The sequence below is a fragment of the Parasteatoda tepidariorum genome, chromosome X2 (genome assembly GCF_043381705.1).
Source record: "Parasteatoda tepidariorum isolate YZ-2023 chromosome X2, CAS_Ptep_4.0, whole genome shotgun sequence".
In the NCBI taxonomy this organism is placed as follows: domain Eukaryota; kingdom Metazoa; phylum Arthropoda; class Arachnida; order Araneae; family Theridiidae; genus Parasteatoda; species Parasteatoda tepidariorum.
Window position 1 is genome coordinate 5,791,430 of NC_092215.1, and position 16,864 is coordinate 5,808,293.

The following is a 16,864-nucleotide window of genomic DNA, read 5'->3' on the forward strand; positions in this document are numbered from 1 at the left end:
ATCGCGATATTGGATTTTAAAATCGCGTGAATATGAATCGCGATTTTGGAGTTTAAAATCATGCGAATATGAATCGCGCTGCTGGATTTTAAAAACACGAAAATACAAATTGCGATATTGAATTTTAAAATCGGGTAATTAAGAATCGTGATGCATAATTTTTAGATCACGTGAATACGAATCGCAATGAGTAATTTTTAAGTAGCATACAAATAAGAAAAACTATATCGATATTACAACTGCGTGACAATGAATAGCAATATTGGATTTAAAAATGTGTGAATACGAATCGCGATGTTGGATTTTACACTCGCGAGAATACAAATTGCGATATTGGGTTTTAAAAACGCTTAAATACAAATTGCGATATTGGATTTTTAAATTGAGTGAACAGGAATTGCTGGTACGGCTTTTAAATCGCAACACGTAACTTTTAAATCAGTTAAATACGAAAATCGATGATTGATATTAAAATGGTCTGATTAAAAATCGCGATTTTAGCAGATGCCGGCGCAGTTCCTAGTATTTAAAATACCGAAAATCAGCCAAACAAAAGAAATCAAATATCGGCGGTCGGAAACGAAACGTTTAGACTCCTTTCCACTCTATAGCGGAAGTCGCGGTAATCCGACTATCGTTCAGGAGGCTTGGGTTCTCCAATTGGACTCCCCAAAAATGTTAGTTTTTGGAGCATGGTCGGAAATTTTAAAAATTGGGAGAAAAAAGCAGATTTCCGCTTTTTTGCGGAAGTTTTTCATCCCTGAATATAGAAGAATTTTAATGCATAAATCTGATTGATAATTTCTTGAAGCTTTTAAACCTTGGATTTCCGGAACCTTCCAGATTGCGGTTAGCGAAAAATTCAGAAATCCGTATTTTTTCAGGAGCACAATTATCTCTGGCCAAATTAATATTTACATTTCTAGAGTAACTCTAGTGCAGCGTAATAAAAATAAAGATCGCACACATGATTTTTACTATTATTTTTATAGTTTTTGATTAAATAAATTATAACTTACTTACTTATCCTCTACGTGCCTTGGGCACTTAAGGCCTCCAGCATATCCCTCCAACGCCCCCCTGTCTTTAGCAATAGATCTTGCTTCCTCCCAGCCAGGTATTCCACATTCTTTTAATTTGCCCAAATAAATTATAAACACTGATTTTAAAAATTTTTTTTTTAATCTTTAATTTAAAATTTATGCATACACATTAAAAAATTCTATGAATAATGGAAAACAAATAGGAATTAACACCGTGTTATGATTTTTAGTCAAATTGCTGATAAAGTGAAAAAAGTTTTGTGTCTGTAACCATAAATTTTTTTTCCAGTACTCATTAAAAATTTGGGAAAGCTTATTTCATCTCTATGGCCATCAATGCAGAGACCAGAATCTGAAGCCATATGAGTTTGAACTTAAATTTAACGTTTTAAAAATAAATATTTCAAACTGAGCAATATATAAATATACACATTCATACATGTATATATATGCTTTTTATCTTTCATCCTCCTAAAATCCAAATTATTTCAAATTTACTTAGGAAATTGGATAAGATATCAAAAGTTATTCAGTTTACTTTTCTGAATCTCACATACAAGGGAAACATATATAAAGGTAAAAAAATAATGTATTGTTGTAATTTTATTTTCCAGGGTATAACTTTTGATCTGTAAATCTCTGCTCTTAATTGGGTACTTTAACAAGAGTTGTCACATAATTCAAATTTGTTGATGTTATTCACTTTTTATAACTGGAATGTTTTGTCTATCAGTGTTTCAGATGTATGTAATGAGCTTCAACCTTTGTTTTTCTCAAGCTATGATACTTGTACAAGTACGTAATATCTTTTACATAAAAATATTTTATTTTCGGTATTGAATTATGTGTTGAAAATGTATATTCCTCTGCTTTGATATTAGTTATAATTTTAAAACATTGATGATACTTAACAATTTCAAACATAGACTTTTTACTCACAGGTAAAACTGTATATACTCCATGTTTCAACTTGTGATATTCTTTCCAAATCTATAAAATGACAATATATAAATCACTAAATAAGTATAAATCATATAGATATAAATCACAAATAATGAAAAATCATTTTATTGATAATCATTTTTTACCTACTAAAAAAATTATTTATTCAAAAGCATATAAACTGCAAATAAAGTTTTTGTTACAAATATTTGAATAAAGTTCATATATGAAAATGAAAATAACAAAAAAAGAACTTATTAACATAAAGAAATTAATATTTTTTAAATTACGCTTATTCAGAAAGAAATTGAACTTTAAAATTCTTATATAAAATATAAATATTACAAAGATACGTTTTTTCATTTAATCTACATTTAAATACAACAGCTAAAGGTGCAAATCCTATATATAAGTAAGAATTGTAGGCAGACATTCATTTTGAGAAAGAATGTCAAGAAATGGGCACAGGCAATGCTCTGATTTTTCAACAATGATTTTTATCAATCTTCTTGGATTTTTGTAACTAATGGCATATTTTTTTTTCAGTTCTATCCTCTGGTACATAAAATATAATTTAAGGCACATTTACTTGCTATTGCAGGTGAATACAAAGTCCCATATCCGGACATCCGTTTACTGGAAGGGTCTCTCTTCCAGTCACTTTTTAACAATCAAAATAAACAAAACTTTTGCCTTATCAAAAAATTTTTTTAAAATATTGTTTTACACTTGCCATATGGTAAAAAAAGTATGCAGGGATGAGAATCCTCCACTTTGCTGCTTCTTTATGATTTTAACCAGACTTTCGATTTTAATCAGATTTCTGATATAATATGAAAAAAACCCGGATATCACAGAAACGAAAAAAAAAAAGTTGTATATTTTTTTTCTTAGTCTCACATAAAACGATTATTACCACAAAGAATCCTACACTCAATTTCAGATTGTGCAAAAATTTCACATTTTGAAAAAATAGCTGATTTGAGATGAAATCATCATGACTAAATCAGGTCATAAAGTGATTCTTCAAAAGCGCGATTTGGAATTCGCAGATCTTTATAATATTATATTAAATATCGTTATATTATAATAAAATTTTAAAAACTACATGAAAATTCAAAACTGTTGAAAATGCAATTGACAAAACCATATTGACAATGAAATCATCAGAAATCAAGTGTATCAAGAAGTAATTGTACAAAAGCGAAATTCAAAATTTTCTGTGTATGATAATGTAGCATTAAAAAACTATGAAAATCCACATGGGATTGCGGGTGAATCGTCAATAATTGAGTACAAAATGTGTTATTTGAAGTTTAACAAATGAAATAATATCGCATTAAAAGATTGAGAATTTAAAAACCAAATGAAAATCCATTTTAATATTTACCAAAAAAAAACAACAATCCACTGTGTAATCATCGCTAATCAAGAAATGATTATGAATTTAAATATGTGATTCGGAATTTATGGTATGTTATGGCGACATATTAAAATGTCGAGATTTTAAAAACCATGTGGAAATCTGAAACAAAAGCTGTGGATATAGCGCAGCCACATGGATTTATATGTTGACTGAAATCGACGTTAATTATTGTCTATTTTTTATTAAATAAGGATGTTATGATGTTTACTTTAGAGACCTATTATCTGGAAAAATCTATTCTCCGGACTGGCCAAAGTCCCGACGATGGGACTTTTCAATGTATATATATATAATTACGCATATATATATATTTAAAAAAAGTATTAAAATATTACAAGAATAAACTAAATAAACATATCATATAAAAAAATTCAGCATAGATAGCAAGAGATACAAGGGACAACATATACTCAGTTCTGTTTCATGTAGCTGCAAATCAAATGTAAATTTTAGTCATACTAGGAAACATTTATTTTCAGTAAGTATAAATGTATTATGAAATGCTGTTCTCGTAATATTAAAGAAGAAATTTTTTATTCTGATAAAGTAATATTTTCAAAATGTTAAATCATTTTTTGCTCTTTATATATATATATACATTATTTTAAGATTAGCAGAATGTTTTTATAAATGTCTTGATAGGGCAAAAATNTATCTGGAAAAATCTATTCTCCAGACTGGCCAAAGTCCCGACGATGGGACTTTTCAATGTATATATATAATTACGCATACATATATTTAAAAAAAGTATTAAAATATTACAAGAATAAACTAAATAAACATATCACATAAAAAAATTCAGCATAGATAGCAAGAGATACAAGCGACAACATATACTCAGTTCTATTTTATGTAGCTGCAAATCAAATGTAAATTTTAGCTATACTAGGAAACATTTATTTTCAGTAAGTATAAATGTATTATGAAATGCTGTTCTCGTAATATTAAAGAAGAAATTTTTTATTTTGATAAAGTAATATTTTCTAAATGTTAAATCATCTTTTGCTCTTTATATATATATATACACATTATTTTAAGATTAGCAAAATGTTTTTATAAATATGTCTTGATAGGGCAAAAATAACTTTTTTTAGATAGCTAGTCATTGATAGGAATTGATCCAGCATCAGAAAATATCTTTCAGAAATAGTATGAATTTCTTTGGAATAATGGTGAACTTTTAGGCATATGAAATTCAAATTAATTAATTTTCCATGATTTTTTGGGGATATTTCTATTGAATTCTCCGATTTTTTAAAGTTGTTTTTATTTTGTGGCCACCCGATGCCTGTAGAAACAGCAAAAAGGATGTATTTCATTATAGTGCTATGGTATATGGAAAACAGTTAAATGGATTATTTTTTTGAATTGGTCTCATTTTTTAAAAATAATAAATATACTATAAATATTATTACAATATTTAATAACTAAAATAAAAATAACTTATATCTGAAAATAGGTAAGAAACAATTTTTTTTTTAAACCAGTGATTATTGTAACTTGCAACAAATTTTTTGAAATTGACATGCTTAATTTTTCTTTTTCATTTTTCACTTGAAATAATGTGTAAAAATAACTTCAATAAAAAATGACAGTAACAAATTTTTTCCAATTGACTTTTTCCTGAATAACACAATTACTTTTTATGTTTTAATGTTCTAAGTTAAAAAATGTTTTTTTTCATAATTCTAGATGGAAAAAAAACTTTGCAAAGACTGATATCCAGAATCATCAGGACTTCAGCAAGTACGGAAAATGAGCAAAAATCTAAGCATATGTTATTTAATAAAAAAAAAACAATGAATGATGATTAACATCAATATTTATACAATAAAATTTTTTTACTACTCAAATGATATTTAATTAACTAAAGAATATTCAGAAATAAAGGTCACTATTATTAAAATATTTACGTTAAAATACTACAAAAAAGAAATTAAGCAGACAATAAATTGCACTTTCTAATTTTTTAAGACGCATTTTTGTCATCTTTCTCTTTTTTCCTTTAATGAGAAGAACTAACAGTGCAGATATTCAGATTAATTTAAACAAAAACAAGACCTGTCTGCAGGCATTTCTTTCAAACATTATAAATATTCAGCTTCATTACTATTTACAGCTCATTCCTCTCACTGAAGTTTGTTTTTCATTAACGGTTCTTATCTTCTCAACAATTCTTTAAATGTGTTTACTAGAGCAGTATAAATGTTAAGCGATCCTTAATGCTAACCTATTCTTAAGTAAGATGTAAAAAAAAATTTTTTATATGTAATATTTAGGAACAGATTGTAAATGGAAAAAAAAGGATGAGATTTGTTTATTTGTTAGTTGAAAAGTGGCCGGAAAACAGACATTTTCAGTAAACGGTTGCACACATGCAGCACTTCGTACATATTAAATATAATGTGTACAAAGTGTTGCAAATCTATTACAAAAATCAACTACAAAAAGAGCTTTTCAAACATCTTGTTAATTTTTATTAAAACTCACACCAAAAATGTACATCCTTTCATGTATTTACAAATCTGTGATTAGATTCAGCAGATTCTAAAGTTTTGAACAGCAGTGCTTAGAATTTTCAGAATTTAAAATTGATAGTTAAAAATATGTAATACAATTAGTATTTCAAAATGAAAATCACATGCAGTTGAATTCGATAGCTTTAAAATTATTAGTAGCATTTAAATAAAACACATACGAAAATTAAAGTACTGAAATGAAAACTGTTTTTTTAAAATACTGCGTCAAAGAACAGTGTCAATATTTTTCCTAAAAAAAAAAAAAAAAAAGAATAANAAAAAAAAAAAATTAAGTACCTCATTCAAAATACCTTACGTAAGAACATTTCTAAACAATTCAAACTAATCCATTATACAAAACTGAGGACAACTTAAGTATAAGTTTTGAGAGGAAAATATGGGGAAGAGCAAATTTTAATTTTAAGAATGATGAAATAAATTTAAAAGTAGATAAAGTAAATATAAAAGTAGATAATGCTATAAAATTATTTAATATTGTTTAGCTATACATTGTTTAAAATAAACATTGTTTAATAATAATAAAAATAACTCAGCTAAAAATATATCTTCATTAATAAGAATATTTTCAGTTTTTTTTAAAGTAATCACAACCAAATTGTTAAAAATATCAATTCACTAATTGTGAATAAATAAGATAAAATGATTTAAGGTATAAAAAGTAGGAATTACAGATTCAATTTCTTGAGCAGACTTTTCTTTAATTGCATCTAACTTCATTATCAGGTTAAGGTCCTAAAAGAATAAAAAAGAAACAAAATCATATATTAATATTTATAAATAAATATATAGCTAATGTTAAAGTTTTTTGATTATTACTTTGTTGGTTAAATAGCAGTTCCCCTCACTAAATTATCTGCAGATATTTCTTGTCTAACTAGCTATAATAGTAGTGATTGAGACACAAAGTGAAAAACTCTCTATGCTTTATGTGCAAAAACTCAGTATCAATTTATGTATCATACATGTCTAATATAATTTCTTGTGCTTAGATTTATAATTAAATTACATACCAATAAAAAATATCACGCTTTTATAGAAACTAATTTAAGAAAAAAAATTTTTTTTTTCATAGAACAGTGGAAACTTGATAAAAATATCAGAAGGTGGATAAAAATCATAAAAAAAAGAGGAAGATTCTCATTCTTGTATTAGTTACAAAAAACTTAGTTTACAATAATTTAAGGGATATTTTGTAAATTTCGATAATGAATTTTAAAAATGCATGAATATGAATCACATTGTATAACTTTTAAAATAGGTAAATACAAAAATCAATGTTTGTTATAAAAATAGTGGGAATATGAATTGCAATATTGGTAGATTCTGGCGTAGTTTCAAGATATCGAAAATCTGCCAAACCAAAATTCCAGAAATTGGCAGAAAAATCACTGTTACGTAAATGTTTTAACAGGATTTAGTGACAGTTAAAATTACACATTGCGGAACTGCGTGAAAAATTCTTTGGGTAATAAGTTTTTGATTCAGGAAAGTCTGTGAACAAATGGTCTTGGAATAAGCAAAATTCACGGAAAATCACGTCTTGCTTCTCGTTTTTAGACCTGGAAAGATGGTTCCCCCAGAATACAATCACTCCTACTATAATTACTTTCTACAGGAGGTATCATCTAGGTATTAATTTTTATTTACGTGCAAAAAAGGGAAATAAATGGGAAAAAGGTATTGATTCGTGTAAGGGGACCATAAAAAATCACCATACTATTATTAACATTAATTATGTTTAATTAACTTTGATAATTAGCACTGCTGGTAATAAAGAAACTGATGCTACTTTTAATAGGTACTAAATATACTTATATCGGACTCTATTGCAAGCACTGGGATAATAGGTATTTTACTGTGCACTGAAAGGGATAAGTACAGGAAAAAAATTGCTTAATTGTGAAAAATTTGGATTATCATGGAGTTGACCTCAAAGAACAGCATATGCCAAATGATTCTGATTACACCCAATCTCTAATGAACTTCTAAAAGGTGTTTTGATCAATCTAATAATAACGTAAAGCCACTGGAAAGGGCAATAAATAAAAAAAAATTGGAAGTATTTTAACGTTAATAATTTTGTTGGTATAAGTCTTTTAATTTTGTGCACAATTTCACAGAGTTCATCAGAGCTTTGGAGTTGGTAGTTGAAATGCCCGAAGCTAACTTTGTTTCCAGACTTTTTATAAATAACAAATTAATTAAGTAGATTTATATAAGGTTTTCTCCTAGAGGAAGGAGAAAGCTAGGATTTGTTAACAAAAGAGTTAACAAATCTTAAGTCAAAAAAATATGAAAGATTATTTTAATTAAAAAAAAAATATATACCTTTTTCTATGGTTTTGCTTGAAAAATAAGAAATAAAATACTGTGGGTAACTTATGCAAATCGCATTGATATAGTTTAAGTTAATTTTCCAAGAACTATATTCACTTTATGTAAATTTAATCTTAAAATGCGTTGTAAAAATTTCTTATAAAATTTCTAAAGAAAGCTGATGAAAAGTCGGCTTTCACATAACAATAATAACATGAAATAAATTACTGCTAACAAAAATAATAATTGATCCAATAACAAAAATAGCACCATTTGTGAAATGGGATAAGCAAGTTTAGACTTTGTTCACTCCTCTCCTTTTTTAGTAATACTAAAGAATTTTCCGAAATGGTGAAATTTTTTTCCAGGAACTGCATTTGGGTACATGATACATATATGCAAGAAGGTATGGAAGATGTTGGTTAACACAGTGCCAAGCATGCAGACTTTCGAATTTGAATTTTAGATCACCGTTTAAATATATAATTATTAGTACATTTTAATATCTTTTGGTTTATCAGGAATAATGATTCAATTCTATAAAGCATTCATGATTTTTTTTTTTGATCAATATTACTTTGAAATATTATCACATTCCATGTGCACAACTACTAATTTTTATTTTAGTACAATAAATGGTACAAAAGTTTTGCCTCATCAATTGGTATTCTTTCTATTATTTAATTCTATTTAGATGTATCTAAACAAATTTCTTTTTCTTAGAGAATCTTAAATGCAACTCGCTACTATACGAACTTATTGAATTAAATCTATCATGTGCCTTAATTATGCATTTAATAGTTTATTTGTTTTTTAATCTCCATATAAGATGTGGTAAAATAAATTATGTTTTGAAGAACAATTTTAATTAATTTCTGGCATAGATTAATATTTGATCGAAGTTAATGATTCTGTCACTGATTTGAATAAATATTAATAGCCTTAATTTTGTAAAGTTAAATATTTTAGCAGAACCCAAAATTAAATATTTGTAATCTTCGATTTACTTTATTTCATGGAGGAAATAAAAGAGCATTAAACACTTGGCAAATTTGAAAATATTTTATGAATTCCCAGTATTTCTTAAAGTAAACATTTGCTGCTAAGAAGGGCATAAAATGTTGAAGGTAAAAAGAACAAATTTGACTATTTTTTGACTCAATAGAGAAAAAAATTCTAATTAAATAGAAAGATAAAACTACTCTATAGGCTGACTAAGTCCTTATTTTGCTCAGATTTTAATCTTTAAAACAAATTGATTTTACTTACTTTTTCCTTTTGAAAATTACTTTTTCCATTTGATTTTTTGTTGTCAGCATGTTTTGTTTCCCAATTATATTTTGAACTTGAAGGTTTAACATTAGCAAGATTATGAACCTCTCCAGAAAGAAATTTAGAATCCTTCTTTGCTTTCCTAGCAGCAATAAATAAGAATGAATATTTTTTTTAAAAATCTGTATAATGAGGTTCTAATATAAATTTTCTCATAGATAGAAAATATTACAATAAGGTACAGAAAAAGACAAAATAATCATTCCAAAATATACATACATATACATGAAAGAAGTAGAGGACAAATTGAATTGATGAGAGTAAGAATGATATCAATAAAAAAATAAGGAAATGTGTTTAGAATTTTGCTTGCATATGAGTTTTTTTCCATAATTTAACTGATTTGATACATAAGGTGGTAATTGTACTTCAACTAATTTCGTTTACTATTTTTTTCTTATAGTGGCCAATTTTCCTGAAAATGAGGATGTAGTCTATTGAATTCTTTTGAAATACTAGTTATGTACTACACATTTAATTTTTTGATATGTACCTACTCTTCTCTCAGTGATTTTATGATGGCTATTTTGAAATTAAGACATATTCTCAATATCTCTTTTTTAGATCATTTAAGATATTTAAAAAGACATTTAAAAATATGCAGATTTAGCATCAGGGAATGTAACTACAGAATTTTTGAATGTATGGGATGATGTATTAATTTACTAAAGTATGAACAGTATTTTCCGTAAGATAAGCCGTGGTTCAATTGTCACAATGTGTGGTCTATGTGGAGAATTCATTTCCTCCAAGCAAAAGCGTGATCATTTTGCAATCAAAGCGGATTTATTCAAAAACAGATTTTCACAGACAATTTTCCGAGATTACGAACCTATTTAGTGATGTTTTTTGTAAATACGGAGGTGCAGTGCATCTACCGGAAATTACTGTGTCAATACTAAACTCCTTGTTCAAACACGCTATGAGCTGCATGGGTTTAAAAGTGTTTAACTTGATTAAAAGTTTCACTTGGTTAGTCTTTATTGATTACAAACAGATAACTTTTTTTAGCAGAGAATCAGGAACAGTTAGAATAGAATAGAGAATAGTAAGGAATGCGAATGGTAAAGACAGAAGATGATAATTTAAATAAACTTAGCATACACTATACAAAATTAAACTAAAGGTTATAATTTCATTGCATAGTAATGATTAGTATTCCTAAAATTTTAATATAGTGACTCACAGAGTATAATTTATTTATTTTTTAATTATAAAATTGAATTATGTATTTCTTTCTGGAAAAAAAGAAATAAAATTTTAAATATCAGCATTTTTATCAAACTGAAAAATATTAGACATTCATGCTGAGAAAATAAATCTGAATGCTATATACTTAAATGGAAACTTTGGATATAACTATTAGAAAAGGGACAACTTCGTAATAAATATGCGAAATGATTCCAATTTCTTTTATTTTGCTAGATTATTATTTTTGCTTTAGATAAGCTTTCAGTCGCATCATATTCTAAATTTTGATTGCTTAAAAATTCAGATGAAGATCACTAAGTATTTAATGAAAAATGCGCATTTAAATTTTTATTTCAGGGGATGAGACACTCGAGAAAGGGGACCATTTCTGATGCTTAAAACAAATATATTGAGGGGAAAATCCACATTCCTGGCTTGATTTACATGCATTAAGAAAGAGAAATCAAAAACCATGGTTTCAGGAATGCTTATAAAAAATTTGAAAGGTGCAGGAGTTTATTTGAAAACAGACACACACACATATATATATACTGATAGATTGTTTGAATTTGCATACTTTTTAGCTTCTATTATTTTGGCTGCATACTTTTCCAGGTATGGATTTTTTACAGAGCTTTGTGTACAAAATGAATTTTGAGAAAAACTTTGAAGAATATCAACAGGTCTAAAAGTGTTCATATATAAATACTGGGAAAGTTTAACGCTATTAAGTTTAAAATTTGGAATGTTCATACTTTTTCTAGCAAGGTCGGACTGCTGATGGTTTCAAGATTGCAGAGTTACGATAAGCTCTGTGTATACGCTTATAGCTCTGTATTTCCAATTCAGACGCTTTCAGTTGAGGCCAGGTAAACCGCAAAAAGTTGCTCAAAAAATCAGAAGTAGTTGTGGTTTAGAAGAATTTGTTGAGTGATTGGAGGTCCCGTAGTGGACTGATCGTTAAAACGCTGTTCCCAGCAGATCACCGAAGTCAAGCATCACTGACTGCCGTCAGTGTGCGAGTGGGTGACCACTTGGATTAGTCAGCGTAGAGACCATAGATGTGCAGTATGGGTCCTCGTTAAACTGTTCTACCGTAAAGCGCTCGACTTCGAGTGCAATCGGTCTACCGAAGCGGGGGGTGCCATCCCTTCTGCAGAGGATCAAAATTGTGATGGCATGTCTTCCTCAGGGATGTTTCCCAGACAGTAGCCAACCCAGATAGCAATTTAAGTTTTTCTTCACCCAACAAAAACCTTCTCATGTAAACCTAAAAAGGGTTTTTTACACGGTTTGCGTGTAAGCCTTCTAACCTTAAAACGAGGTCTGCGACAATCTGCTCTATTTTACGCACATTACCCTAATCCAAAACCTTGGAAAACAACCTTCTACCTAACAACCTTAAAACGAGGTTGTCTTAGGGTTTTCAAGTGAAAAAAAAACCTTGAATAACTGTAGTTCTAAGATGAAAATCATCCTAAATCTACATAATTATAAGGTTTCCGCTTGCAGCGTTTCGTATGCTCAGCTAAAATCTACCTTGTAATGAGATTTTCATTGACAATGCAATTTAATACTATTGCTAGTGTACGTCAGCTAAAACGTCATTCTGAACGTGATGTCATCTCTCCCACTATTGTGTGACGGCGCATTTCATTATTCGTTTTATATTTTACTTCTTATAGCTTCTCAATCCGAGAAAAATTCTCCTTTCCATCTATTTTGCTTGATTATTTTGGGGAAAACAGTCATTTTTTATCAGTCTGACTTACTTTGCTGTAAGAACTTAGAGATTTACAAGTTAAAATATCGTTTAATATGAAATTTTTTTATTTGACGATTTGATTAATGAAAACACAAAATAAATAGAACATATGTAATACTTAAAGAGGGTCTGCATATTTTCGTCTTTTTTATTCGGAAATTTATGCGGTGTGAGAAGTTTTGATGAGTGCAAAAATGTTCAGTTTTTTGTATGTCAAAGAAAATTAACATGAAATATCTTCTTTTGTCAAAATAAATAAAATGCAACTGATTATTTATCTCTTACTTAATATGTATGATATGATATATGTAGGAAACTTAATGATAACAAAATATTTTTCTGAAAGAAATCGTTTAATGAATGCAGAAGCTCCAAACATATTTTTTTAACGCACAACAACAAATAAATATTATGATTACCATAACAATTAGTATATGACAAGTGTATTAGTACAAATCAGATATGCCATAATTATATTAGGTATTTTGTTATATAAAAATATTATCTGTATAATAACCATTAGTGAATAATACAACGCAGATACACCATAATTAAATCAACTATTTCGTCAATATATAAACAAATGATATTATAGGTATAATAACCACCAGTGAATATACAACATATTTAACATGAAGGAATTAGCGAAACAATCCTCATTAAAATAAATTACTTCCTCGTCAGATATTCTCCTTTCTCTGAAAAATAAGAGGAAATTTTTGTGAGCATACTTGCGTATATTGAATGAAATTTTATGCATATACACATGAATTGTATGTACGTACATAGACACAAACGTATATTGTACCTACAGGAATGCATGCATACATTATTTGTATACAGGTGCATATACACGTATAAATAAAAATGCATGCATACACACGTATAAGTAAAAATACATGCATACACACGCAGTATATAATTATATTTATGTGGTCACTTTAAATATCGTTGTATGAATAACANTTGAATTTGCATACTTTTTAGCTTCTATTATTTTGGCTGCATACTTCTCCAGGTATGGATTTTTTACAGAGCTTTGTGTACAAAATAAATTTTGAGAAAAACTTTGAAGCATATCAACAGGTCTAAAAGTGTTCATATATAAATACTGGGAAAGTTTAACACTATTAAGTTTAAAATTTGGAATGTTCATACTTGAGTATAGTTAAGTGCGGCAAGCTCTCTGCTTATCGCTTATAGCTTACCCTGCCCTGCGTTTATGTTCATACTTTTTCTAAGCAAGGTCGGACTGATGATGGTTTCCCAGATTGCAGAGTATTACGATAAGCTCTGTGTATACGCTTATAGCTCTGTCTTTCCAATTTAGACGCTTTCAGTTGAGGCCAGGTAAACCGCAAAAAGTTGCACAAAAAATCAGAAGTAGTTGTGGTTTAGAAGAATTTGTTGAGTGATTTGAGGTCCCGTAGTGGACTGATCTGATCGTTAAAATGCTGTTCACAGCAGATCACCGAAGTCAAGCATCACTGACTGCGGTCAGTGTGCGGGTGGGTGACCACTTGGATTAGTCAGCGTAGAGACCAAGGGTGTGCAGTATGGGTCCTCGTTAAACTGTTCTACCGTAAAGTGCTCGACCTCGAGTGCAGGTAGTCGGGCTACCGAAGCGGGGATGCCATCCCTTCTGCAGAGGATCAAAATTGTGATGGCATGTCTTACTCAGGGATGTTTCCCAGACAGTAGCCAATAACCCATTGTGCAGCTCTAGTGCGACGTAAAAGAACTACAACTACAACAACTGAGTGATTTGAGCTTGGTGCGAGGATTGAGAGACAAATTCACGATATTGCCAAATGCTAAGTTCTAAAGAGATAAGGATTAACAGGCAGAGATCTTTAAGAGCAATCTGGTATGAGGCAAGGCGAACAGACCCTGGTCAGAAATGGAGTGGGCAAAACCTCCTACACAGTGCAGTAATGGGATTGCGCTTGTGAATAGACATTGATTTGCAGTCAGTCCGTGCTCGAATACGCCACCTGGGGAGAAGAACGGTTCCATGCTTTTGGCCCTTCTCCCTTCCCTCTCCTTCTATTTACATATAGATATAAAGGCAGAAAGATCAATCTCTCGACCAAACGGACGTCACGGTGAACGTTGACATCACTGGTCTAGTAACTAGTTTGTACTCTATATATATCCACGCCCTCTAGTGAACTGCGGTGCTTGTTTATTGCAGCTGTACATAATTTGTTCTTTTTTAATTTGATTTTTATAAGTTGTAATGATTAATAATAATTGATAACATTCAGTCTCTTTGCCAGAAAAATATGTAATTCGCAAATTTTATGACACATTTTTTTTCCAGATTTTTATAAAAATTTATAATTCGTAAATTCTAAACTTAAAAAAAAAAGAAAAAAAAATTATGTTATTCAAATTTATATCCTTATATCATTCTGAAATTCAAATATTTCAAATAAAATAAAACACAATTCATGCATTTACAAAAAATTAGTAAATAAATAACATAAAGAACATTTTAGTAAACATTCCAAGCTAGTCAAAACATTATATTTCATATAAAGCACAAGAAATTGGAAAATGATAATAATTGCTGAGATATAGTCTCATTATTGCCTGTTAGCGTACAATTAGTTTGCTAGTAAAACGCTTTCTTGGTTTTCATTTGCGTGTAATGGAAATTCTAATTATTTTCATTCAAAAAGTGTTTCAAAATATGATTTTACTCCTCTATTTCAATTACAAGGCACTTTGATATATGGGTCGTATTAAAAGTTAAAAATATAAGAAAGCGTTTCACAACATCCACTAAGATGACAAATTGTCTGTCAAGGATGATAAAAGAAATTAATGGTTAAAAAAACAATTCATTGCGATAATGAACATTTAGCTGTAATGCAATTATTGTTCAGCAATCTAAAAGACATTTTCGTGGTTTTCCTTTGCATTTAACGCAACATTCGATGTGTCTAAATTTTAATTTAATTTTAAATAATATATAGGTTACTACAAAAGCTTTTATAAACATGTTTTTACTCTGATATTTAAATAGCAAGTTACTTTGATTTCTGGGTCGTGTTAAAAGTTAAAAATATAAGAAAAGTATTCACGACATCCACTTAGATGACAAATTATTTGTCAAGGATGATAAAAAAATTAATGGTTAAAAATTTTTTTCATTGTGATAATGAACATTTAGCTGTAATGTCATCATTGTTCAGTTATCTAAAAGTCTTTTTCGTGGTTTTCCTATGCATTTAACGCAACATTTGATTATTTTAATTTCAACTTAATCTTGGTTAAAATAAATTATTTTAATAACTTTTATAAACATTTGTTTACACCGATATTTAAATTGCACGCTACTTTGATTTTTGGAAAGAGTTTAAAATTACAAAAAAAATGAAGAGCATCTCGCTAATCACCGAAATAATTGACTGTCTGTCAAAGACGCTACAAAAATAATTTATTACATAAAAAAAATTCATTACGATTACTGAGCATTTCGCTGGAACTCTTTAAGCGTCAAGCAATCTGAATGATATTTTTGTGGTTTCCCTTTACGTGTAACGCAAAATATGATTGTTTTCTATAAAAAAAACATTCATAAAGGCAGCTATGTTTAAATATTTACATAAATTATGAGTTATTTTATCTTTATTCCTTGTTAAATCAAAACAAAATGAAGAGCATTTGATTGTGGGCAATTAATTAGCAAGGTAGATAGTCTTACGCGGACATTAAGAAATGAATTGGGAGATTTTGATAGGGATATATATATTATAATAATTTGAATAATTATTCGTGCAAAGAAATTAATAAAGATCGGAAATTGAAAGAAACAATCGAATTCAAAATAGTATAGAATGCGAATAATAGTAAACTTATAAAATTCAAAAGGCTTTAGTTTTGAACTCGTTCTGTTAAATCAAATTTTTAAATATAAAAAAATGCTAATATAAGCATCTATACTTCAGTTATAATAGAACCAGACGCTTCAAACTAATAACTATGGTTGAATAAGTAAATATCCTTCATTCGGTTTTAATTAACCCAAATTCTGAAAACCGAAACTAAACAAAACCGCAACTATAGTATATAATTGCTCGTAATCTGAATGATCTCTGGTTTTAAAACTTCAATAAACTTCAATAAACAACGTATCAGGAGGCATGCACACATGACATCCCGTTACTCCCTATAATATTAACCTATAAATTTCAAACTCGGCCTGAAATGCAATTGTACCAGAGCAATTTTTTATAGACTAATTAGTGGGCCCACAATGTTCCAATTATGTATTGTTGACTAACCGGGAGGAGGTGCTTTA

At 28.7% G+C, this 16,864-nt stretch overlaps 1 protein-coding gene across 2 annotated transcripts in view; it reads right to left on the bottom strand.

Annotated features, from left to right (window-relative positions):
- LOC110283350 (ATP synthase mitochondrial F1 complex assembly factor 1) overlaps window positions 1-13,805 on the bottom strand; it is a 32,855-nt gene extending 19,050 nt beyond the window's left edge. The window contains exons 1-4 of one of the 2 annotated variants that reach the window (XM_043045265.2): window positions 13,536-13,805; window positions 9,537-9,681; window positions 6,621-6,683; window positions 1,983-2,033 (exon numbers count right to left, since the gene is read on the bottom strand). In XM_043045265.2, coding sequence (XP_042901199.1) covers window positions 1,983-2,033; window positions 6,621-6,683; window positions 9,537-9,681; window positions 13,536-13,711 — 435 coding nt within the window. In that variant the 5' untranslated portion in view covers window positions 13,712-13,805. Of the gene's footprint in view, window positions 1-1,982; window positions 2,034-6,620; window positions 6,684-9,536; window positions 9,682-11,367; window positions 13,332-13,535 lie in introns of those variants that run through there. The other variant, XM_043045264.2, reaches the window with a different exon arrangement.
- Window positions 13,806-16,864: the final 3,059 nt, after the last annotated feature.